General features: G+C 44.6%; 1 protein-coding gene across 2 annotated transcripts in view; it reads left to right on the forward strand.

Annotated features, from left to right (window-relative positions):
* The window catches only part of RFX4 (regulatory factor X4), a 152271-nt gene that overhangs the window by 57988 nt on the left and 69771 nt on the right, over window positions 1-24512 (forward strand). The window contains exon 5 of one of the 2 annotated variants that reach the window (XM_068970858.1): window positions 20511-20572. In XM_068970858.1, the coding sequence (XP_068826959.1) occupies window positions 20511-20572 (62 nt within the window). Of the gene's footprint in view, window positions 1-20510; window positions 20573-23175; window positions 23271-24512 lie in introns of those variants that run through there. The other variant, XM_068970859.1, reaches the window with a different exon arrangement.

Consider the following 24512-nt stretch of genomic DNA (forward strand, 5'->3'; position numbering starts at 1 on the left):
CTCTCCTCCTTTGCCTTTCACTTCTTTTCATAGCTGTTTGTAAGGCCTTTTAAAACAACCATTTTGCCGTTTTGCATTTTTTTTCCCCTTGGGGATGGTCTTGATCACTGCCTCCTGTACAATGTCACGAACCTCCATCCATAGTTCATCAGGCACTCTGTCTATCAGATCTAGTCCCTTAAATCTAATTCTCACTTCCACTGTATAATCATAAGGGATTTGATTTAGGTCATACCTGAATGGTCTAGTGGTTTTCCCTACTCTCTTCAAGTCTGAATTTGGCAATGAGTTCATGATCTGAGCCATAGTCAGCTCCCAGTCTTGTTTTTGCTGACTGTATAGAGCTTCTTCATCTTTGGCTACAAGGAATATAATCAATCTGATTTCAGTATTGACCATCTGGTGATGTCCATTTGTAAAATCTTCTCTTGTGTTGTTGGAAGAGGGTGTTTGCTATGACCAGTGCGTTCTCTGGCTTCCATAAGCCTCTTATCCTTCTTCATCAGAGAGCAGACAGACTGAAACCCACAATCACAGAAAACTAACCAATCTGATCATATGGCAGCCTTGTCTAACTCAATGAAAATGAGCCATGCCGTGTAGGGCCACCCAAGACGGATGGGTCATGGTGGAGAGTTCTGATAAAATGTGGTCCACTGGAGAAGGGAATGACAAACCACTTCAGTACTGTTGCTTTGAGAACCCCAGGAACAGTATGAATAGACAAAAAGGTAGAACACTGAAAGAGGAACTCCCCAGGTCAGTAGGTGCCCAATATGCTACTGGAGATCAGTGGAAAACTAACTCCAGAAAGAATGAAGAGATGGAGCCAAAGCAAAAACAGCACCCAGTTGTGGATCTGACTGGTGATGGAAGTAAAGTCCAGTGCTGTAAAGAGCAATATTGCATAGGAACCTGGAATGTTAGGTCCATGAATCAAGGCAAATTGGTAGTGCAAACAGGAGATGGCAAGAGTGAACATCAACATTTTAGGAATCATCAAACTAAAATAGACTGCTGCTGCTGCTGCTAAGTCAATTCAGTCATGTCCGACTCTGTGTGACCCCATAGATGGCAGCCCACCAGGCTCCCCAGTCCCTGGGATTCTCCAGGCAAGAACACTGAAGTGGGTTGCCATTTCCTTCTCCAAAATGGACTGGAATGGGTGAATTTAACTCAGATGACCATTATATCTACTACTGTGGGCAAGAATCCCTTAGAAGAAATGGAGTAGCCATCATGGTCAACTAAAGAGTCCAAAATGCAGTACTCAGATGCAGTCTCAAAAACACCAGAATGATCTCTGTTCGTTTCCAAGGCAAACCATCCAATATCATAGTAATCCAAGTCTATGCCCCAACCAGTAAAGCTGAAGAAGCTGAAGACCTACAAAACCTTCTAGAACTAACACCCAAAAAGATGTCCTTTTCATTATAGGGGACTGGAATACAAAAGTAGGAAGTCAAGAAATACCTGGAGTAACAGGCAAATTTGGCCTTGGAATACAGAATGAAGCAGGACAAAGGCTAATAGAGTTTTGCCAAGAGAACACAGTGGTCATAGCAAACACCCTCTTTCAACACTTACATAGGACTTTCTACGTATCTGGCCCTGTTCTAAGCACTTTACATATGTCAACCTTGTCTAATCCCCCAAACAACTCTGTGAGGTGGTAACTGTTATTTTCGCCATTTCATAGATGGGTAAGCTGAATTCCAGAGAGGTTAGGTAATTCACCCAAGGTCAAAAAGCCAGTAAGTAGATCTGTGATTTAGAATGTGAACCTGAGAAGTCTGGTTCCAAAATCCATGTACTTAACCGTCTCCTTTACACAGAGCAAGTTATTTAGGGAGTTAGGGTGGGTATGTGTAGAGGCAGGTTTTGCCTAAACAATTGTCCTTTAGACTTTGGTGTCATCATTAGCAGTCGCCTGGACATTTCCACGTGATCAAATTTGGGAGTGAAGTCTCGGCCTCTCCGTCTCTCAGTTGTTAAGCATGCTGGTCACTGCAATTGAGATATTCCCTCTTCAGCTCTTCCCCTCAGTGTGTTCCAGGCACTGGAAACCCCTGCCAGTATTTTCCAGCCTGCCTCCCCCTCAGCCTGTGGGCTCACCCATTTATTAGAAGTGCATTTATCTCAGGAGATGGGCGAGAGGTTGGGAGTCCTCTGGGTATTTGCACGTGAGAAACCGCAAAACAAGATGACAGGCGAGCCCTTGAGCTGTGAGCACCCAGGATGGGAGGGAGGGGTGCAGAGGAGGAAACTGTCACCTCCTCAGCGGCAGTCTGAGAACCAGGTCAGTCCGGAAGACCTCTCAGAACCCAGTATTGCCTTCTCCTACCCACAGCCTCGTGAGATCCATGGAAGGCAGAAGTGGGTGTTCCCATTTCACCAAACGCTTCTTTCTCCTGCTCTTCTACTGGTCTTTTGCGTGCTAAGTCACTTCAGTGGTGTCCGACTCTTTGCGACCCTATGGACTGTGGCCTCCCAGGCTCTTCTGTCCATGGGATTCTCCAGGCAAGGATATTGGAGTGGTTTGCCATGCCCTTCTCCAGATCTTCCTGACCCAAGGATCAAACTCTCATCTCTTAATATCTACCTGCCTTGGCAGGCGGGTTCTTTACCACTAGCATCACTGGTCTTCTAGAAGTTCTGAAAACTCCACCCAGGCCACTCTGCTTTCTGAGGTGGCCCACACTCTTGTCTGTCAAGTGTGTTTCTTTCTAAATAAATCCACTTCTTACCTAGCCAATAAAAAAGAAAAATTCCATCCCTAAGACATCCCTGGTGGTCCAGTGGTTCAGAATCCACTTTTCAATGCAGGGGATGTGTGTTTGATACCCAGTCAGGGAACTAAGTCCACGGCCCACACACTGCCAACAAAGAGCCCATCTCCTGAAACTAAGTCCCACTGCAACCCCCAAACAAAGCAACAACAAAAAGCTCTACCTGCGCAGAGATGCAAACTGTGTCTAGCGAGAGTTAAGCTTTTCCAGAAAGAAAAACTGGGCCTCCGATTTCTGGCTAAGAGAACATCTCTAACTGGAATGCCTTCCAGGCACTTGTAGCAGATATTCCTTCCAGCAGAGGCTGAAATGCAAAAGAATGTCTTCTTCCTCAAACTTCTCTTGAGGGCCCACCATGTGCGATAGGTGAGGAGTTCCCAATAATGCTAGTTTTCTGAGCCCTGAATGTGAGGGTCTATCACCCTTACTCTCTGTGTGACCCTGGACAGGTCCCATTTCCCTCTCTGAACCTCAGTCCCTCCATCTATCACAGGGAGAAGTTACTCTACAAAAGTGCAAAGATCTTTACCATATTAACTGAAGACACTTTTCAACTAGGAATCATGATGACAGTAACACTGATTCTCTCGCCAGGCACTGGGTCAAGCCCTCTGCATGTATGACCTCATTTAGTCTTTCTACAGCTCTGTGAACTAGATGCCTTCTTTGTTCCCATTTAAAGATGAAATAGTTGACTCTAGGGCCACTGGAGCCTTTCTTATGAGGTAAATCCTGGGTAGAAATCAGAAGGTGTATCAGTTAGGAATTGTGTTGGGTTGTGGTTAAAAGATGCCCCTCCTCGTTCCCTTAAATAAATTAGCAGCTTTACTTTTCTTCACATAGAGTAAGTCTAAAAGGATAACCTATGCTGGCATGCAGCTCTACAGTAGCGTCAGGGGGCCACCGGGACTACTTCTCTCTCTGTGCTCTGCCATCCCTAGCAGATGGCTTCTAATTTCTAGGTCACTTCATGGTCCAAAGTGGCTGCCTGACAACAAAGCCTATATTCCAGGCAAGAAGTATGAAAACAGGGTGTAGGGAGAGAAAGGTCAGAACTTCAGAAAAGTCAGCTCTCTTTAGGAGCTTTCCCAGAGCCCTGCCCAGCGATTTCCTTTTTGTCTCATTGGCTGCCCTTGGCTGTCAGGGAGGTGAGAAAATGTAGTCCGTCACCTCCTGGAATAAAAAATTAGAGTTTGGTTAGAGAGGGAAAGGAGTAGACATTTAGCCATTTTATCCATATAAGAGCTTTTCAGAAATTCACATAGCCCTTTTCTTAAAAAAAAAAAAAAAAAAAAAGAGCTGTAATTGACATTTAACATTATATTAGTTTTAGGTGTACAACACAGTGATTTGATATATGTTTATATTTCAAAATAATTGACACAATCAATTTAGTTGACATCCATCACTACACAGAGGTACAAGTTTCCTTCTTGTGATGAGAATTTTTTAAAATTCGTAGTCAGCATGAGAAATTTGTTTGTTTATTCTCGGCTGCGCTGGGTCTTCCTTGCTGGACATGGCCTTTCTCTCGTCGTAGGGAGTGCGGGCTGCTCTCTAGCTGCGGTACGTGGGCTTCTCCTTGCAGTGGCTCCTCTTATTGCACAGGTTCTAGAACGCAGCCTCAGTAGCTGTGCACTGATTTAGTGGCTCCACAGCATGTGGGATCTCCCCAGACCAGGGATCGAACCTGTGTCCCCTGCATTGGCAGCTGGATTCTTAACCACTGGACTACCAGACAAGTTCCATGAGAACTTTTAAGATCAACTCTCCTCACAACTTTCAAACATACAATACAGTATTTTTAACTCTAGTCATCATATTGTATGTGGCAACCCAGAACTTATTTATCTAATAAATGGAAGTATGCACTTTTTGATCACCTTCACACATTTCTCCCCCATGTGTCCTTTTTGTGTCCCAACTAGGAAATGGACCCCAGAATCCTGAGAGCGGGTAGGGTGTACTCTCAAATGTGGCGCCCACGGGATCCAGTGTAGGTGGCAACAGGTGACCAGCTTAGACTGTGTGTGGGTAACAAGATTTATGGTCCACAGTTTGTTGAACTTATCAGGAAGAGGCTGATTCACCAATAGGCAACTGGACACCTGTGACCACAGGGCAATTTGAATACATGCAGAGGCCCTTTGGCCTCGCAAATACTCCTCCCCACTCTCCACCCATAGAAGGCCTGATGATTTCTCAAAATCCTTGATTCCTTTCATTAAGGCCTTTAGTTTGTCCTGTAAGTATGACAGAGCAGGATAATTCATTAATACTTACCAGTTACTAACACTTTAATACAAAGAAGTTTAATCTATTAAAGGAACTTAGAGATCTGTTGGTGAGACCTCATCTTCCAGACCAGAACACTAGTAGTCAGAGGGATTGAGTGAGTTTCCTAAAGTCACACATGCAGTGGCAGGGCTGGATCTGAGCAGGTAGGGGGCTGTCACTGGATGTCTGCTATGGGGCAGGAACCCCTATTAGAGGTAGGAAGACTGGAGGAAAGGGATCTGGGGCAGCAGACGCACTTGCATGAATTGAATTTATTTATATCCTGTCTTTTCCCCATGAGGCTTGAGGTACTTGGAAATTTGGGCTGTGGGTAGCACTTACTTGAATCTATGGCTCCTTCCTTCCTGCCATCCTTGCTTGAGCAATGCAAAAAACAAACGAACAACAATGTTCTGGGACCTGTGCTTCTGTCAGCCACATAAATGGGGAACACAGATGAGGCCAAAGATTCCTCTCGTTTTAAGTGACTGCGCTCCTCCAGGACTCTTGCCTGGAAAACCCCACGGACGGAGGAGCCTGGTAGGCTGCAGTCCATGGGGTCGCAAAGAGTCAGACACGACTGAGCGACTTCCCTTTCACTTTTCACTTTCATGCATTGAAGGAAATGGCAACCTACTCCAGTGTTCTTGCCTGGAGAATCCCAGGGATGGGGCAGCCTGGTGGGCTGCCGTCTATGGGGTCGCACAGAGTCAGACACGACTGAAGTGACTTAGCAGCAGCAGCAGCAGCAGCTCCTCCTTGAGTCCTCACAATCTGCCTGACCCGAGGTCACTCGCACCCCTGTGGAGGGGCACAGAGACAGACAACAGGACTCTTGAGGGATCTTTAGGATTCTTCAGGGATGGTCTTTTTTCAACTTGCAAAGGGAAAAAATTAAGCACATGGATAGTTTCCTTCAATTTCTTGCATATGTTTTTCTTAACCTTTAGTATCTGCTATAGTGTGTCCATATCAGAATGTCTAATTTCACACCAGATTCCACATTTTGTTATTTCAGGAGTCTTTACTGACATGCAGCCTGAAAAAGTTCAGAAATCAAAGTGTATGCGTTTGAATCCCATCTCCACCATTTACCTGCTGCATGAACACAGGAGACTTCTTAATAGCTATGAGCCTCAGTTTCCTCCTCTGTAAAATGGGGACATGGTTCTAACCACCTGAGGACTGTTGAGATAATGACTGTTAAAAGGGCTGCCTTACCACAGTGCGTGGTAAATATAAACAGTCAATGCACTTCAGCTATAATTGTGCTTTCAGTTTACCTTTGCAACATTTTATGAGTTTAATACATCATGCTTTTAATATACCATCAGCAACATATCAATGTTTCAACCCTTCCAGATGCTCTTCCTTCTGAACAATTTTGAGAACAATTGTTCTAAAAATTTCTTACATTGCACACATGCTACCTTCACCACCCTCTCCCTCTCTTATTATCGTCTTCAGAATTATTCCATTTTTGCCTTAACCTTATCTTATGTAACTCACCTCATTCTAGCTAAATCAGTGTATGATGACGGTTTCCTTTTACACTCACACACATGACACATCATCCCATCAGCCTAAGGACAATCTTGGGCTCACATATGGATTTTGGGACTTCCTGGAATTGTTATCCACAGTACTTATCAAGGGGCAACAGATTGTTAGATTGTTACCTTTCTAGCCCTGGGAGTTTTCTTGGAATTCTTCACCAGTCTGTATGCATGATTTGAAATTCCATTTCTGTCTCATTGCTCTAGATGTAAGTTTCTTGTAATTTTTTGAAATTTCTTTTGTGGAATTTCCTGTGGAACCTGCAGCAGGATAGAACCTCCCTCAACCTCCAGTGCCTGGTACCCAAATGTGCTACTTCTCCCCACATTATTAAATGCATAGAGTTATAATAGTAAAATTAGTCCGGCAAACACCCATTTCAAGGTGGTAGCATTGAGGTATTGGAGAAGGAAATGGCAACCCACTCCAGTGTTCTTGCCTGGAGAATCCTAGGGACAGGGGAGCCTGGTGGGCTGCTGTCTCTGGGGTCACACAGAGTTGGACACGACTGAAGCTACTTAGCAGCATTGAGGTAAAGTGTTCAGGAAAACTTATTCATACTACCAGCCTTAACTATTTTTTCTTCTCTGAGAAAGGGACAAGGTCTGTTGTCAACAAAGAGAATGAATATCCTGCTTTCAGATGTCAAGTTGTGACAATTAGGATCCCTTTTAAATAACTTCTTTCCCTCATCCTTTTTCTCTCTTGTTCAAAAAATTGTTGTGTGCTTTATGAGAAGGCCCAAGACTTCTACAATGCGTGGTTATAAAAGAACAACTTGTCCTTGTACTGAATTTATAATTTTGTACTATTTGAAAAGGCCCTTTTCTTTTCCCACACCAAAATGACCTCTGAAATAAGATGGGCAGCTTTTGTTTTAAAACTGTCTCCTGCAGCCTTGATTCTTTGTGCACGTGAATTTGTCTCCCTCGGAGTCTGGGGGGATCTCCACTTCATTGCACTGGGACTTCTGGATTAGTTCTTGTCAGTGGCAAATCTTTGCCTACTGAGCGGGAATGAATTTGGGGGAACAACCCAAAGCCTTTTCTTAGCACATCCCCAATGACTCCGTTTGGAGATCAACCTGGATCAGGACCGTACGACTTGGAGTCAAAATCAAACAAGGCCTTTTTGTAGAGTAATGAGGCCAGTGGCTTCCGTATGTGGCTCTGAAGGTGTCTCTTGAGGGGACACCCACAGAGGACACTGAGGGTCTCATGCAATTAGTGGATGCCTTGCTAGCTCCCTTGGGGGTCAGCAAAAGTGGTGAACAGAAAACGCCATGGAGCTGGATCCGTGCTTCTCCAGCTTGCTGGTGTCTGTGAGTCCAGGCAGCCTGTATCGCCATAAAGCCCAGCCTCTCGTCTGTGGGATGGCAACCATCATGTTCTCCTCCAGTGTGGTTTTTAGGATTAACTTTAGTGCCAAAAGTAAAACACTTCGTCTAGTGTGTGGGCGTCCGTTCCTCCTCTTACTCTTGCCCTTCCTTATCTTAAAGGAGGCCGAGGGTTCGAAGATGCCATTTCAGAACCATTTGCCCAAACTCGCTTATATTTCTTAAAAGACTACACCCACATGTCAGGGTAGCCTGTGTGCTGAGTTCCCTTCTACCTAAAACGATGTGTTGTATGGAATGAAGAACGGACCGTCGAAGGAGATAACCCAACCACTACCCAAGAAAAGTTTCCAGCAGCCCCCGGAGAGACCAGCTCTCCAGAGCTTCTCCACTTCCCACCCCCCAGCCTGGGGAGCCCCCTGCCCTGTCTGCCCAGGCTGAAAGAGTGGAGGGTGGGATTCCCGAGTAATTAAAGGGAATTTGGAAGACTGGGATGTCGCGGAATGTTAGATCAGTAGCTAGAACAGCATGTGGTGTTCTTTAGGCAGGCTTCATTGAATCCACACAAAAAAAGAAAGAGGGGCTGCCTGCCGTCTGCTCATTTATCAAACAGCGAAGCTCGACTCTCACTGCTTCACAAAAGTGTTTGACTGTTTGCTGAGTCTTGCTCCAGAAATTAAAAGCTGAACAGCCTTAGTGGGGCTGAACCAACCCTGCATTTTGAAACTCCAACTAAATTGTGCTGGGCTTTCAGATTCAGGGGCCAGTTGATTATTTCGTGAAAGGAGAGGAGAATAATTTGTAATTTTCAGCCTATAAGAAACACTTTAAAAAAAAAAAAAGCAAACTCCCTTCCCACAGGTTTTTGTTGCGGCTGGAGGGAGGAGGTGCTGTCGGCAACAGCTTTCTTTGCTCAGAGTGGGAAAAGTCTTGACCTCCAGTGGGACAGAGAGCCATGTGGTGCAGCCGGGCCTCCGCCCATCCCCCACCCCCCACTGCTAACAGACTGCCTCTCCTCTTCCTGCTTTATCTGAAATGACCTTTCTCTCTTTTTGGAAAAGAGGATTTGGCTATCAGATATTTTTAGAGAAAAAGCGTTTTCACAAACAGAACTAAAGATGCTCACAGTGCAGATATATGGCTTTGGATACTGTTGTTTAGTCACTGAGTCATGTCCGATTCTTTTGTCTCCCCCCCACGGACTATAGTCCTGCCAGGCTCCTCTGTCCATGGGATTTCCCAGGCAAGAATACTGGAGTGGGTTGTCATTTCCTTCTCCAGGGGATCTTCCCAACCCAAGGATAGAACCTGCTTCTTCTGCATTGGCAGATGGATTCTTTACCTCTGAGCCAAGATACCACAAAAGCCTGAAAACTGAGTTAACTGAGAATCCTCTGAAGATCTATCAAAACATGGAAAGATACAGTGCTACCTACCTCTGCCAATGAAGAGAATGTGCTAGAAAAGGATGATGGCTCGTGGAAGACATCATGAGGGAGGCAGAGATGTGTTAGCCGAGGTGACCCTCCCTGGCACCTCTTCACCTGTCCAGCCAGTGAAATTCCACTGAGGTGGATCCTTTAGCCTCCAGGCTCCTCGTCCTCCTGGCTGACAAAGCTCTAGGTCCACTTTCTAACTTCTCGGACCCTGCTATAAGGCTGAAAGTCAGGCCGAAGAAGTGTTATTATCCTCATCTGATAGATGAAAAAGCCTGGTGTTCAAATGGAAGAAAGAGACATAGGTCATTTTCTGGGGGGGGGAGGGGCTCTTCAATTTAGCACATTTTTAAAAAGTGGGGTACAGCAGAAACTAACACAATATTGTAAAGCAATTTTACTCAAACAACAACAAAAAAGTGGTAATATCCTTTGATACTTCATGGGATGGGGAGAGGGGGAAGACGAGAGGTGAGCCAGAATGAAGGAAGGAACTGGTGGGTTTGGACTTGTCTGGAGGCTTTACTGAGAAGTAGTTAAGGTGAGGTGTGCCTGGCAGCAGGGGCAAAAGGAGACAGTTGCAGCAACCCAGGTGTGAGATCCTGGCTGGTAAAGAAGGAGATACAGGTTATGTTGACAACAGAGGGAGAGTGGAACTTGGTCACAGGCTGGAAGCAGTAGGTGCAGCAGTTTGGAGATGGAAGCACTCTTACCTGGTCGGGGAATCAGGAAAGTTGTGATGGAGGCAGACGGTGTATGTGGGGTAGTGGGTTTGAGGGCACAGTGGTGAGGAGGAAGAGACAGATGCAGGTGGAACGTACAGAGGTACGGAGCCCAGAAGCTGTGAAGCAGTCAGAGAACTCAGCTACATGCAGTAGGCTGACCTGGATGGAGCATGGGGCACCTGACTGGTAATTTAAAGAGAAAAGATGGCAGGAAAAGGTGGCATTGCACAAGGGCGTTGAGCTCCTGATGGAGGAGCCTATGGCCACAGAGAATTGTCAGTCCACTGAGTAGACAGGTATTGACCTGGGTTGTCCCCCGCTGGCAAATTCACTTCAGTTCAGTTCAGTTGCTCAGTTGTGTCCAACTCTTTGTGACCCCATGGACTGCAGCATGGCAGGCTTCCCTATCCATCACCAGTTCCTGGGGCTTGCTCAAACTTAAGTCCTCTGACTCGGTGATGCCATCCAACCATCTCATCCTCCGTCGTACCCTTCTCCTCCTGCCTTCAGTCTTGCCCAGCATCAGGATCTTTTCCAGTGAGTCAATTCTTCACATCAGATGGCCAAAGGATTGGAGATTCAGCTTCTGCATCACTCCTTCCAATGAATATTCAGGACTAGTTTCCTTTACGATTGACTGCTTGGATCTCCTTGCTGTCCAAGGGACTCTCAAGAGTCTTCTCCAACACCACAGTTCAAAAGCATCAATTATTCAGCACTTAGCTTACTTTATGGTCCAACTCTCACATCCATACATGACTACTGGAAAAACTTTGACTAGATGGACCTTTGTGGGCAAAGTAATGCCCTGCTTTTTAATATGCTGTCTAGGTTGGTCATAGCTTTTCTTCCAAGGAGCGAGCATCTTTTAATTTCATGGCTGCAGTCACAATCTGCAGTGATTTTGGAGCCCAAGAAAATAAAGTCTCTCACTGTTTCCATTGTTTCCCCATCTACTTGCCATGACGTGATCGGACCGGATACTATGATCTTAGTTTTTTGAATGTTGAGTTTTCAAGCCAGCTTTTTTCACTCTCCTCTTTCACTTTCATCAGGAGGCTCTTTAGTTCTTCTTTACTTTCTGCCATAAGGGTGGGTCATCTGCATATCTGAGGTTATTGATATTTTCCCCAGCAATCTTGATTCCAGCTTGTGCTTCATTCAGTCCAGCATTTCATATGATGTACTGTGCATATAAGTTAAATAAACAGGGTGACAATATACAGTACTCCTATACATGACAATTGATGTACTCCTTTCCCAATTTGGAACCAGTCTGTTGGTCCATGTCTGGTTTTAACTGTTGCTTCTTGACCTTCACGTAGATTTCTCAGGAGACAGGTAAGGTGGTATGGTATTCCCATCTCTTGAAGAATTTTCCACAGTTTGTTGTGATCCACATAATCAAAGGCTTTGACGTAGTCAATAAAGCAGAAGTAGATGTTTTTCTTGAATTCCCTTGCTTTTTCTATGACCCAACAGATGTTGGCAATTTGATCCCTGGTTCCTCTGCCTTTTCTAAATCCAGCTTGAATATCTAGAAGTTCTCAGTTCATGGACTGTTGAACTCTGGCTTGGATAATTTTGAGCTTTACTTTGCTAGTGTGTGAGATGAGTGCAATTGTGCAGTAGTTTGAACATTTTTTGATATTCCCTTTCTTTGAGATTGGAATCAAAACTGACCTTTTCCAGTCCTGGAGCCACTGCTGAGTTTTCCAAATTTGCTGGCATATTGAGTGCAGCAATTTAACAGCATCATCTTCTAGAATTTGAAATAGCTCAGCTGGAATTCCATTTCCACTAGCTTTGTTCATAGTGATGCTCCCTAAGGCCCACTTGACCACGTTCCGGGTTGTCTAGTTCTACGTGAGTGATCACACCATCGTGGTAATCTGGGTCGTGAAGATCTTTTTTGTATAGTTCTCCTGTATATTCTTGCCACCTCTTCTTAATATCTTCTGCTTCTGTTAGGTCCATTCTGTTTCTGTCCTTTGTTGTGCCCATCTTTGCTTGAAATTGTTCCCTTGGTGTCTCTAATTTTCTTGAAGAGATCTCTAGTCTTTTTCCCATTCTACTGTTTTCCTCTATTTCTTTGAATTGATCCCAGAGGAAGGCTTTCTTATCTCTCCTTGCTATTCTTTGGAATTCTACATTCAAATGGGTATATCTTTCCTTTTCTCCTTTGTCTTTTGCTTCTCTTTTTTTCTCAGCTATTTGTAAGGCCTCCTCAGACAACCATTTGCCTTTTTGCGTTTCTTTTTCTTGGGGATGGTATTGATCACTGCCTCCTGTACAATGTCATGAACCTCTGTCCATAGTCCAAATCCACCTGGGGACCTCATTTATCCAAAAAGGACTTTTTACTTTGTTAATATTTTCATCAAGCAGAAGGAGTGTTTAATCGCTGGATTTCCTCTTTACTGGCTGTGGGTAGATCCAACCCAGGAGGAGACAACAATCTGCCTGCTGATGTCAGTCCTCTCCAAAGTTTCCCACATTTCCTGCCTATTAGGGGCCAGTGCTCTCAGATGCTGCTCATAGCCGAGGCCACCAGAACATTTCCAAGAGAGTCAGAGCTGGGGGGAACTGAAAAGAAACCTTCCTGGAAGTATAGATGGGAAGAAGAAATCATTTCCTTCCTCCAAGACACCTGGCATGAACAAATGCAGGAATATGACATAAAAGAAAGACAAGTTTCTGTGAAAGGAAGGAATGAGGGACTTCGGGGTACCTTCATTCATTCAGAGGCACCATACTGCTGTGGTAGAGTGTTGTGTCAGACGGGGTGCATTCAAATGCCAGGTCTGCACCTTGTGAGCTGTGTGGCTTTGTATGGGTTACTTAGCCTCTCCAAGTTTCAGTGTACTCATCTGTACAGAGGAAATAGCAGTGGAACCTGGCTTGTAATGATTGACTGAGACAGTATGTGCAAAGTGATGGGCACGGTGCCTGAGCTAGGACTTGCCTGTGTGCTTAACCAACTCACCTCCGTGTCCTACTGCTTCCCGGCTTACTAGGAAAAGAGAGGCAGGGCCACCTAGGGGTTCATGAGTAGGGTCCCAGGGGAAGCGGGGGAGGCTCAGAGAGAGAGGAGCTACTTGGGGTGAGTGGGAGACAAGGTGGGTTTGGCATTCCAGACAAAGGAATCAGCATGTCCCTGAAGCTCAGGGAGCACACTGGGGAAGAGGCCAGATTTGAGGCTGGGAGCTGGGCTGGGGGAGGTCACAGAGGGCATCCTGGGCTAGCCTGAGGATGCTGGCATTTTCTCCAGTGTGGGTAGTGAGGAGGTGCCCTCCGTTTTCTACAAGAAAATGAAATGATCGCACTTGAATTTTAGAAAGATCCTGCTGGTGGAGCAGCAAGCCTGGAGACGGGGCAGCCAGTTAGGAAGCTGAGTCTGTGGTCCAGGTGAAAGGTCACAGGAGCTGGAGCTGTGGCAGGGCATCAAGGGAAGTGGCTGAAATCCACTGGATGTCTTGGGCAGAACCAACAGGAGAGGGGTTGTGCAGTGTTAGGAAGAGAGTGGAGTCTTGGGAGTGCCTCTGTCTTGGGTGACTCATCAAAGGGTGATGCTGATCTCAATGACAGTAAAATTGCGTGTATTGTTGTTGTTGTTTAGTCCCTAAGTCATGTCTGACTCTTTTTCAACCCCATTGACTGTAGCCCACCAGACTCCTCTGTCCATGGGACTTCCCAGGCAAGAATACTGGAGTGGTTTGCCATTCCCTTCCCCAGGGGATCTTCCCGACCCAGGTTTCAAACCTGCTTTTCTTATATTGGCAGGTAGATTCTTTACCACTGAGCCACCAGGGAAAAGTGAAAGTGAAAGTCACTCAGTCGTGTCCGAATCTTTGCAACCCCATGGACTGTATAGTCTGTGGAATTCTCCAGGCCAGAATACTAGAGTGGGTAGCCTTTCCCTTCTCCAGGGGATCTTCCCAACCCAGGGATCGAACCAAGGTTTCACACAGTGCAGGCAGATTCTTTACCAGCTGAGCTACCAGGTAAGCCCAGGAATACTGGAGACCGTAGCCTATCCCTTCTCCAGGGAACCAACCCAGGTACCAAGCCAGGGTCTCCTGAATTGCAAGCAGATTCTTTACCAGCTGAGCTACCAGGGAAGCACAAGCCATCAGGGAAGCCCTCAGTATCTACACATATTTCAAAAGGAGTAAATAAAACCCATTGGCTCTGGAGGAAATCATAAGTTAAATTGATTGTGAATTTACAGTTCCTGTTCTATGACTTGATAGTTCCTCAAGAACCTAACGCAAAAAGTCACATACACGCTGGTTATGTTTTCTTGTCTCACAAAGGCAGGACAAGAACAGTGCCTCCTGAAGGCCTGTCCTCATTTCTCTGTGCCTCCAGACATGTCTCTGGACCAGAGTCTAGGGGCCAAGGGCCAGGCACTGCTGTTTGCTTTGTGGATGTTATGTTACACACCATTTGGATAAACATTTTAAAAGATTTCACAATTCTGCCCTTTCTGTTAAATCAAGTAAGAATCAAGCCTCTCAGTCAAAAAAAAAAAAAAAAAAGAAATCTACATATTGTCTGTAGGGAGTGATCTATTTTTAAAAAAGAAAAACAACCAATATAACATTCTTACAGATTTTTTATGCTTCCTTCAAGAATATCTTGAACTTCCTTGTCAATTAAGAATATTTATAGGAAGGAAATCCTTTTCTATTTCCAAAAAAGAGTTGATTTTGTATACAATGCATTATATAAAAATCTTTTATTCTCCCCACCATCCTGCTACCCTAACAAATATCCATTTTTATGTTTTCATTCCTATATTTGTACAAAAATTGATTACAACCCTAGCATAAATTTTGATGCCTGCTGTTTCAGTTAATATTATGTCATAAGCATTTTCTGTGTCATAGCATAGACTTTGTTACCATAATATTCTATTGGGTAGATATGCAATCATTTATTGAGCCAGTTCCCTGTCATTGTTCATTTCCATTGTTTCCAGTTTTTCAGTCTCATTAGTAGCCCTGCACAGAGCTTTTCCTTATTTTAGCTTTTTCCCTTGAAATTAGTAGAAAAAGTATAAATATTTTGTGGCATTTGATATTGATTGGTAAAAATGCTTCTCAGAAGGCTTGTACTAATAAACAATGTCATCAGCAATCTATGAGCTTTTCAGTTCTACCACACCCTTGACAGGATTCAGTATCATTGTTTTAAAAATGTCTGCTAATATCAGAGCATTTTTAAACATGGCACCTTACTGTTGTGCCCATTGCATAGAAAAATTTCCCAGACTGAAAAAAAAAGAAAAAAACCTCTGCTTTTCCTAAGCAACTGATATGCATTTATCTTACAGATGGGTTTCTCTGGTGGCTCAGTGGTAACGATTCCACCTACCAATGAAGGAGACCTGAGCTTGATCCCTGAGTCAGGAAGACCCCTTGGAGGAGGGCATGGCAGCCCACTCCAGTTTTCTTGCCTGGGAAATCCCATGGACAGAGGAGCCTGGCAGACTATAGTCCATGAAATCAAAAGAGAGTCGAACCCGTAGCTACTAAACAACATCTCATGGACACTGGACTAACTAACTTGACTGTATCTACTTTCTTTGCTTGAGTAGATAGAAAACTCAGAACCCAGATCACAACCCACTTTTAACTAAAGTGAAGAACATGTGGATCTGTCTTTACACTTCCTGTACTTCTCTCTCCATCGCTGCTGCCATGTCTCTAGCTGTTCAGTAGTTGTACCCTATGAGCAGCTGCTTCACATCTTGGCTCTGAAACCAAACATGTGGTAAGGGACTGGAGGGCATCCTTGGCCAGAGTTAATATAAGTGACCCAAGGGGACGAGGCCACTAAACCTTGGTGTGGTCTTAGGCTGCATGGCAAACAAAGTGTTAGAGTCCTGTCACTGACCCCCTGAGTCAAACCCCATGCTTAGTGCTACATTTCCTTAGGTGGCAACAATTTTAAAACCTGAGATATAGTTGGGCAAACTCTGGGAAATGGTGAGGGAGAGAGAAGCCTGGTGTGCTATAGTCCATGGGGTCCCAAGGAGTCAGACTTGACTTGGCGACTGAACAACAACAACAAAAATAGTTGATTTACAATATTGTGTTAGTATCCGGTATACAGTAACATGATTCAGATGTGTGTGTGTGTGTGTATATAATATGTATTTTCAGATTATTTTCCATTATAGTTTATTCAGTTCATTTCAGTTCAGTCACTCAGTCGTGTCCGTCTATTTGCGACTCCATTGACTGCAGTATGCCAGGCTTCCCTGTCCATCACCAATTCCCAAAGCTTACTCAAACTCAAGTCCATCGAGTCGGTGATGCCATCCAACCATCTCATCCTCTGTTGTCCCCTTCTCCTTCTGCCTTCAATCTTTCCCAGCATCAGGGTCTTTTCCAATGAGTCAGTTCTTCGCATCAGGTGGTCAAAGTATTGGAGCTTCAGCGTCAGTCCTTCCAATGACTATTCAGGACTGATTTCCTCTAGGACTGACTGGTTGGATCTCCTTGCAGTCCAAGGGACTCTTAAGAGTCTTCTCCAACACCACATACAGCTCCAAATTCGCCAACACCACAGTTCACAGTTATAGTTTATTACAAGGTGTTAAAGTTTCTTGTGTGATACAGTAAATCCTTGCTATTTATCTATTTTATGTACGATACTGCACATCTGTTAATCCCATATTCCTAATTTATGCCTCCTCACTCCATAACCATACATTTGTTTTCAATCTTAGTTTCTGTCATGTAAATAAGTTCATTTGTACTGTTTTTAGATCCCACCTATAGGTAATATCATATGATATTGTATAATATTTGTCTTTGATTCACTTCATTTAGTACAATAATCTCTAAGTCCATCTGTGTTGTTGCAAATGGCAGTATTTCACTCTTTTTTATAACTGAGTAATATTCCACTGTATATACACTATATCTTCTTAAATCAATCCTCTGTGTCAATCATCTGTGGATGGGAACTTGTGTTGTTTCCATGTCTTTGCTAATGTAAATAGTGCTGCTATGAACATTGAAGGGCATGTATCTTTTTGAATCAGGGTTTTCATATTTTGGGGATGTATGGGTCACAGCAATTTGAGAGGGATGTAGACAAAGTGAGAAGCTCACATCCTTGGCTTACAGGAGTTGAGATTAAAGAAACCAGGGATGTGTTGTCTCAAAAGTGACACCCTTAAAGAATTCGGAGATTTACTGCATCGCTTTGTTCTACAGAACAAATCATCACTACAAGATTACATCTTAAAAGCACTTCTTCTTACTTCCAAAAGTGATATCATGACGTTATCTTATTAGATTCTCTAACCATCCTTGTGAGGATTTCAGCTTTTTTCATCCCTTTTCAAATAAAGAAATACTGTGCCAGCCATTCTCTACCCTGGAGACAGTTGGCAACTTCCTGATATACAGAAATAATCAACCTTCATGCTGTCTATTCCAGGTTTTCAATTTCTGTCTAATTTCTCCACTTCTTTCCACCCTGCTGATGCTTATTCAGTTGGGGCCACCAACATCTATCCCTCTGATGAGGGGAGAGCTACAGAAGACCCCGAGTATTCAGATGTTGGAGGAGGAAACTAAAGCACCGAGAGGTTAGATAGTCAGTCCAGGTTCACACAAGACCACAGTAAATGTTTGTTGAATGAATGAGCAAATCAATCAATGAGAGAATCAATGTAGTTGGAAAAGGTGAGTGGACCAACAGAGATGAACGAAAAGATGCTCATAGCTCATGCCCTGCTAGTGGAAAACCAGCAACAGCCTCTCTCATGAAGGACAGTGTACACACTTGCTCTCTCTGACCATGCTTGCCTGCTCAATGCTGCATTAGAAGGGAAAATGAAAGTGTTAGTTGCTCAATCCTGTCCAACTCTTTGGAATTTTCCAAGCAAGAATTCCAGTATTCTTGCCAAGAGAATTCCATGGACAGAGGAGCCTGGTAGGTTGCAGTCCATGGGGTCACAAAGAGTCAGGCATGAGTGAGCAACTAACACTTTCACTTTCAAGCAAGAATACTGGAGTGGGTTACCATTCCCTTCTCCAGGAGATCTTCCTGACCCAGAGATTGAACCTGGGCCTCCTGCATTGCAGGCAGATTCTTTACAGCTGAGCCAGCCAGGAAGGGAGCTGGAAGAATGTGGCTAGACTTTAAAGTCCCTGGAAATGAGACAGAATGAATGAGTCATCAAGAAAATCACTGGTAATAGTGGGTAATGTTTATTGATCACTTACTAAGTGCCAGGCACTGTTACAAATTATTTACATGTTTACGTTTTAAATTTTCACAAAGATTTTCTGAGGTAGATGTTATTATCATTCCCATTTTACAAATGAGGAAGCTGAGTTATCTGAATGTTAAATAACTTGCTGGAGGGCCCCAGATAACAAATGGCTGAGCTCTGATCTAACCCAGGTAATCTAGCTCCAAAGCCTTTGCTCAGAACCCCTCCACCATCCTGCCTGTTCACACACGTCATTGCTCTAAACACCAAGAAAGACACGCATTGGTTGTGTTTTCACCTTGGCAGATGGCTCCTCCTAGCTTTCTGGCAAATCTGTGTAGTTGTCCTGAGCAGCAGCAATTTGCATTGTCCACTAGGCAAATGAGCAAAGGAGGCTCTCCAGAGCCCCCGGAGTTGGGCTTCATGCCTTCATTCAATAAACACAGATTGAGCTCTCTTCACCTGTGACCTGGGCCATGTCCCTGCTCTCATGGAGCTTGTGCTCAAGTGGAAGGAGATGTAAGATAAGTACTCAGAGAATAAGAGCTCAAGACAACTTCAGAGAGTTCAAAGTGAGAGAAAAGAGGAAAGCAGTGTCTCATGATGGGGGTCGGAGTTGTCTTCTTGTGTTACTCTGCACCTGCTGGGCAGAGAAGGCATAGGCAGAATGACTGCCCTGAGGCCCGAATGTTGTAGGAGAAGGAGCTAATACTGTGAGGATCTGGGTGAAATGGGGTGCTCAAGGCAAAAAGAATCTCAAGAAATGGAGGCTCTCAAGGCACAAGCTGGAATCAAGATTGCTGGGAGAAATACCAATAACCTCAGATACACCAATGACACCACCCTATAACAGAAAACAAAGAAGAACTAAAGAGCCTCTTGATGAAAGTGAAACAGCAGAGTGAAACAGTTGGCTTAAAACTCAACGTTCAGAAAACTAAGATCATGGCATCTGGTCCCATCACTTCATGGCAAATAGATGGGGAAACAGTGGAAACAGTGAGAGATTTTATTTTCTTGGGCTCCAAAATCACTGTAGATGGTGACTGCAGCCATGAAATTAAAAGACGCTTGTTCCTTGGAAGAAAAGCTATGACTAACCTAGACAGCATATTAAAAAGCAGAGACATTACTTTGCCCACAAAGGTCCATCTAGTCAAAGCTATGGTTTTTCCAGTAGTCATGTATGGATGTGAGAGTTGAACTATAAAGAAAGCTGAGCGCCAAAGAATTGATGCTTTTGAACTGTGGTGTTGGAGAAGACTCTTGAGAGTCCCTTGGACTGCAAGGAGATCCAATCAGTCCATCCTAAAGGAAATCAGTCCTGAATATTCATTGGAAGGACTGATGCTGAAGCTGAAACTCCAATATTTGACCACCTGATGGGAAGAACTGACTCATTTGAAAAGACCCTGATGCTGGGAAAAATTAAAGGCGGGAGGAAAAGGGGATGACAGAGGATGAGATGGTTGGATGGCATCACCGACTCGATGGACATGAGTTTGAGTAAGCTTTGGGAGTTGGTGATGGACCAGGAGGCCTGGCGTGCTACAGTCCATGGGATTGCAGAGTCGGACATGACTAAGTGACTGAACTGAACTGGGTGAAATTGTATTCCAGACAGAAGGAACTGCAGTGCTAGGGCCCCCAATGAAGAGAAAGCCTGCCATGTTTCAGAAATAAGAAAAAAAAAAAAAGAAAGCCAGCGTGGCTGGGATCCAGTGAGTCAGGGTGAGAGTCAGCGAAGAGGAAGGCCAGGAGGTAAGCACAAGTTACAGAGGCTGAGGTGGGGAGTTGGTTCCAGGTACGTTGGAAGCCATCACTGGAGGGCTGTAAACAGGGGAGAAGCAGGCTCAGAGTCAGTGTGTGCACTGCCTACATTGTGAGCAGGGAGGGAAGCCCAGAGCAGCCAAGCGAGACCCTCTCAGGATCCAGAGCCCCTGCATCACTCAGGTGGTCTCTTCCTGACCCCCCCGACACCTGTGGTCCTCTCAGGGGGCCTGTCAGACGCCCTCATTGCAACCCAGGGTCCACGTTTCCCTCCAGCGCAGGGTCCACGTTTTCCTCTGTTGCTTAGATTGCCGTTTGTAAACGCAGTCACTGCGCTCCCAGCCTTTTCCGATGGGTAACTGGTTCTTGCTTGACTTGCAGATCATAAGGCAGCAGTTCCCCCAGTTAACCACCAGGAGACTCGGGACCCGCGGACAGTCAAAGTAAGCACCGGCGGCCTTTCCACCTGCAGAGCGCGCGCCCATGGGCCTCCAGAGACCCAGACTCCGGGCCTCTCATCCTGAGCTCAGTCTGGGGAGAAGTCTGTGCCTGGTGGGAGTGGCCCCCTCTCCTAGGAGCCCTAACAGAGATGCTGTCCAAAGACCAGCTGCTTTAAGGAATCCGACTTGATGCCACCCTGCCTGTAGGTGTTTATGTGAAGTAGTCTTGAGCATCTTCTAAAAGGAGCACCTTGTGGTCTTTTGACCAGTTTCCAGGTTACTCGGATTGTTTTGACCAGCAAACTGTGTACTCTCACAGAATCCAATCAGCCAGAGAAGCAACACATACCAATGCCTGCAAGGGAGATGGGCCAAAAGATGCTGTGGTACCCAGGCATCCTGCTTCCCAGTCACCCATTCTGTCAACCAACCCCCCCAATGTTTGGTTCTCATTTTCTGCTGTCAGATAATGGTGCTAACTGCTGGGGAGACATGAGCAGACAGGTCCCTGCACTCCTGGACGGAGCAAATATTCTCCACAGGAAGACACACACCCACAAATATCATTAGATTGTGAAGGGGGTTGCCCTAGGGAATAACAAGACAGTGGCCTGGTCTAGAAAGGGTAGCCTAGGAAGGAAGGCCTTACTGAGGAGGTGACCCGAGGAGTGAGAAGGCTGTGCAGGCGTCTGTCTCCCGGGTGAGAGTCATTGGGAAGGGAATCTCTGCCTATCCTGCCCAGGCTTCACAAAAATCTAGATTTATAAAGACTCATTTCAAAGGGTATTTCAAAAGACTGTTGGAAGTGACTAGGTGTTCTGTGAAGAAGGTCTGTTGACCATGAAAGTTTGGTAAGCTCTGAACTTAACAGGTTCCTTTATGTAGGACTTGTCAGAACCTTCATTATGCAAATTATACCTGGTGACTCCACTAGGGAGTGCTGTATTATGCAGCATTTCTAAACATTTTGACCATATTGGGTAGCGGATCAACATACACTGACTTATAAAACAATGAAACTTTTTATTAAAACACAGCAACCACATATAGGACTTGTAAGACTTGTCACTTAAAGTGCTTCAGAAGCAGTGTATCCAATACGGTACCCCTCATCCCAGCCCCTGGCCATCCCTGGGCAGCACATTCCTACCCTCCAAGGGTAGGTTTAACTTTGGAGCCAAATTGGATAAAGAATGTGGAAAGTAGATGATCAAACTGGGGAAACCCTTTTTAGTAAAGGTCTGAAAATCAAATGAGACTAATTTTTTTTAATGTGGCTCAAAAGTTCTGGGGGCAATTTTCAAAGAGAAAAATTTTGACCAAGGGGTATTTTGGAATACATTTCTAATAATTTTTCAGGGTGACTCCTCTGAAGAATAAATTTCATTCATACTGAAGAATTCAAGTATTTGTTTAAAATGAGCTTTCAGCCCTGGTAAGAGTATGAAGTAGAAAACCCAGATTCTTTCTTTCTTGTTTGCTGGTGAGCATGTGGTTGGCACACAAGGGCAATTCAATCCACAGATAAGTGGATGGTTGGAAGGCTATTCAATGAATGGAAAGGAATTATTTTTTTCTCCAGCCCATGGTCTTTTTAGCATCACTGGCTCCAATACATTGCTGCACATTTCTGAGATAAAAGAGTATAAGTAGATAGTAATGATATATACATGGTAAAAACAGGCAATAAAAATAGTAAAGATAGAAGGAAAGTTTTCCCATCCTACATAAACTTGGAGAAAGTTTCACTCTGTCTACATTTAAGAGCCTGCTTTTGTGTTTTGTTTCCTTTTTCTTTGACCTAGAGGTTGGCAAATGGGGAAATATCTTTAAAAATTCAGTTTCATTGTATCCTCTCCATAAGCATCCTCCAAGGTTGGTCACACATTCAACCAAATAAAAGGTACTAAGAAGCTCTAGTCTCCAACATGGCACTTGGCCTTACGGAGACAGTCGTGCCCGACTCTTTGCAACCCTGTAGACTGTAACCCACCAGGCTCTTCTGTCCATGGGATTCTCTAGGGAAGAATACTGAGGAGGTTGCCATGCCCTCCTCCAGGGTATCCTCCCAACCCAGGGATTGAACCTGAGTTTCCTGCAGCTCCTGCATTCGCAGGCAGGTTCTTTACCGCTGAGCCACCAGGGAAGCCCCTTACAGCGACAATCCCTCAGCAAATTTACCTGGACAGACTAAATGGGTGTGGGGTGGTGTGCTGGTGCAGAGTGTGTTGACCTGAAATAAAAAAAACTTACAGACCTGAAATAAAAACCTGAGAAGTGATCAGAGCACTAGCATCACTAGCTTCACTGCAGTTGGCAATTCTAGCAGTATACACTGAAAAATCAAGAAGTGGTCTGATTTTACGTTATTACCATCTTGAGCTTAAGAAAGAATAAAGGCGGACTTTGTAAAGTTAGGGAGGCGTGTCATAACTTCCTTCCCACCTGGAAGGGCTCCAAGAGCAAACGGAACTCCCCCACCCCACCCACCAAAGGAGTGCCTTCCAGGTGGGAAGGCAGTTATGACAGTTGGCAAGTAGAAGGCACAGGAGATAGAAATCAGTTCGACATAAGGAAGAACTTTCTGATCACTACACTGACCTAAAATGAGCTGGGCTGCCTTTGGAGGGTCCGAGTTCTTCATCCCAGCAGGCATTCAGATAGAGGCGCGATGCCCTCTAAGCAGAAGTATCACAGAATGGTATCCGGAGTGGAGGGGGAGTTGTGGGAGGGAAAGTTACCTGTGCTCAGCTCTCCCCTCCCCAGGAAGGCTCTCCCAGAACTCAAGAGTGTTTTCTCCTTTGAGTTATTTCCTGGCCATCACCACCAAATCACTACCAGTAGAAAAGAGTAGTTACCACGTTATACAGCATTTCTGAAATCGAGGTCCAGAATTACTTACATTAATATTGCCATGTGATTGCACAAAATGACCCTGGACCTGCTAAATGAGAATCTTTGGGGGTGGGACCTGGGAGTCTGTATTTTAATATGTTTTGTGGGTGATTCTTGTCATTAGTAAAGTTTGAGAATCACTGGCTTAGTGGTGAAAAGCACCGTATTTACAGGCTCAAATCCTGCCTCTACTGCTTACTCACTAGGTGATCTGGGATGTTTTAAATTCTCTGGGTCTTAGTTTCCTAGTCTGTAATATGGGGATATTAATCAGTTCCATCCTCCCAGGGGCTTTGTGAGATGAAATCAGGTAATGTGTGTAAAGCACTTAGCACCTTGTTAGCAGCTATGTTACAAACAGTAGATAATGATGGTCTCATCAAGCCAGGAACGTCCTGCAGGGCCACACCCAGCAGGCTTGTGGATCCCAGAGGGATGTGCATGAAAATTACCTGTGGTTTGTCTCAGTGCTGATTCTAGGGCCCTATCCCCTGTCCTGGGAAGGGGCCTTAGAATCTGTATTTGTATTATGTGCCATAAGAGGCTCTGACAAACATCAAAGTTTGCAGCAATGTGTTTTCTTAGTGGAGCACAGAGGCTCTGTGGTCAGACCGACCCACTTCCTCCCCTAAACAAGCTGTATGACCTTGAGCAAATTACTTAAGCTTTCTTGCCTCCAGTTCTCAGCTGTAGAAAGGTTATAATAATCTCCACTTCATAGCATTATTGTACAAATAAATGTAGGGAAAGCATTTGCCAAAGTGCCTGGCACACCATAAGTTCTTGATAGATAGTCGCGAAAATCCAAGCAAAATGCAGCCTTCATCCCTCATTAGTCTTAATTGAAAACATTACTATTATTAAGCCCTTCCTGAGCTAATAAAAGGTTCTGGTCTTTGTTTTCCATTCAGTGTCAACTGAAACACTGAGTTTATCTTTTTAGATACAGTTGTTTAAGACTGCTATTTACTGATTAAGAAAAACATAGGCCAAATGAATTTTTGTTGTTGGTACAGTTGGCAGCCATGAACACCCTCGTCTTCTTGGG

This window comes from Capricornis sumatraensis, chromosome 4 (assembly GCF_032405125.1).
Source record: "Capricornis sumatraensis isolate serow.1 chromosome 4, serow.2, whole genome shotgun sequence".
NCBI classification, from domain to species: Eukaryota; Metazoa; Chordata; class Mammalia; order Artiodactyla; family Bovidae; genus Capricornis; species Capricornis sumatraensis.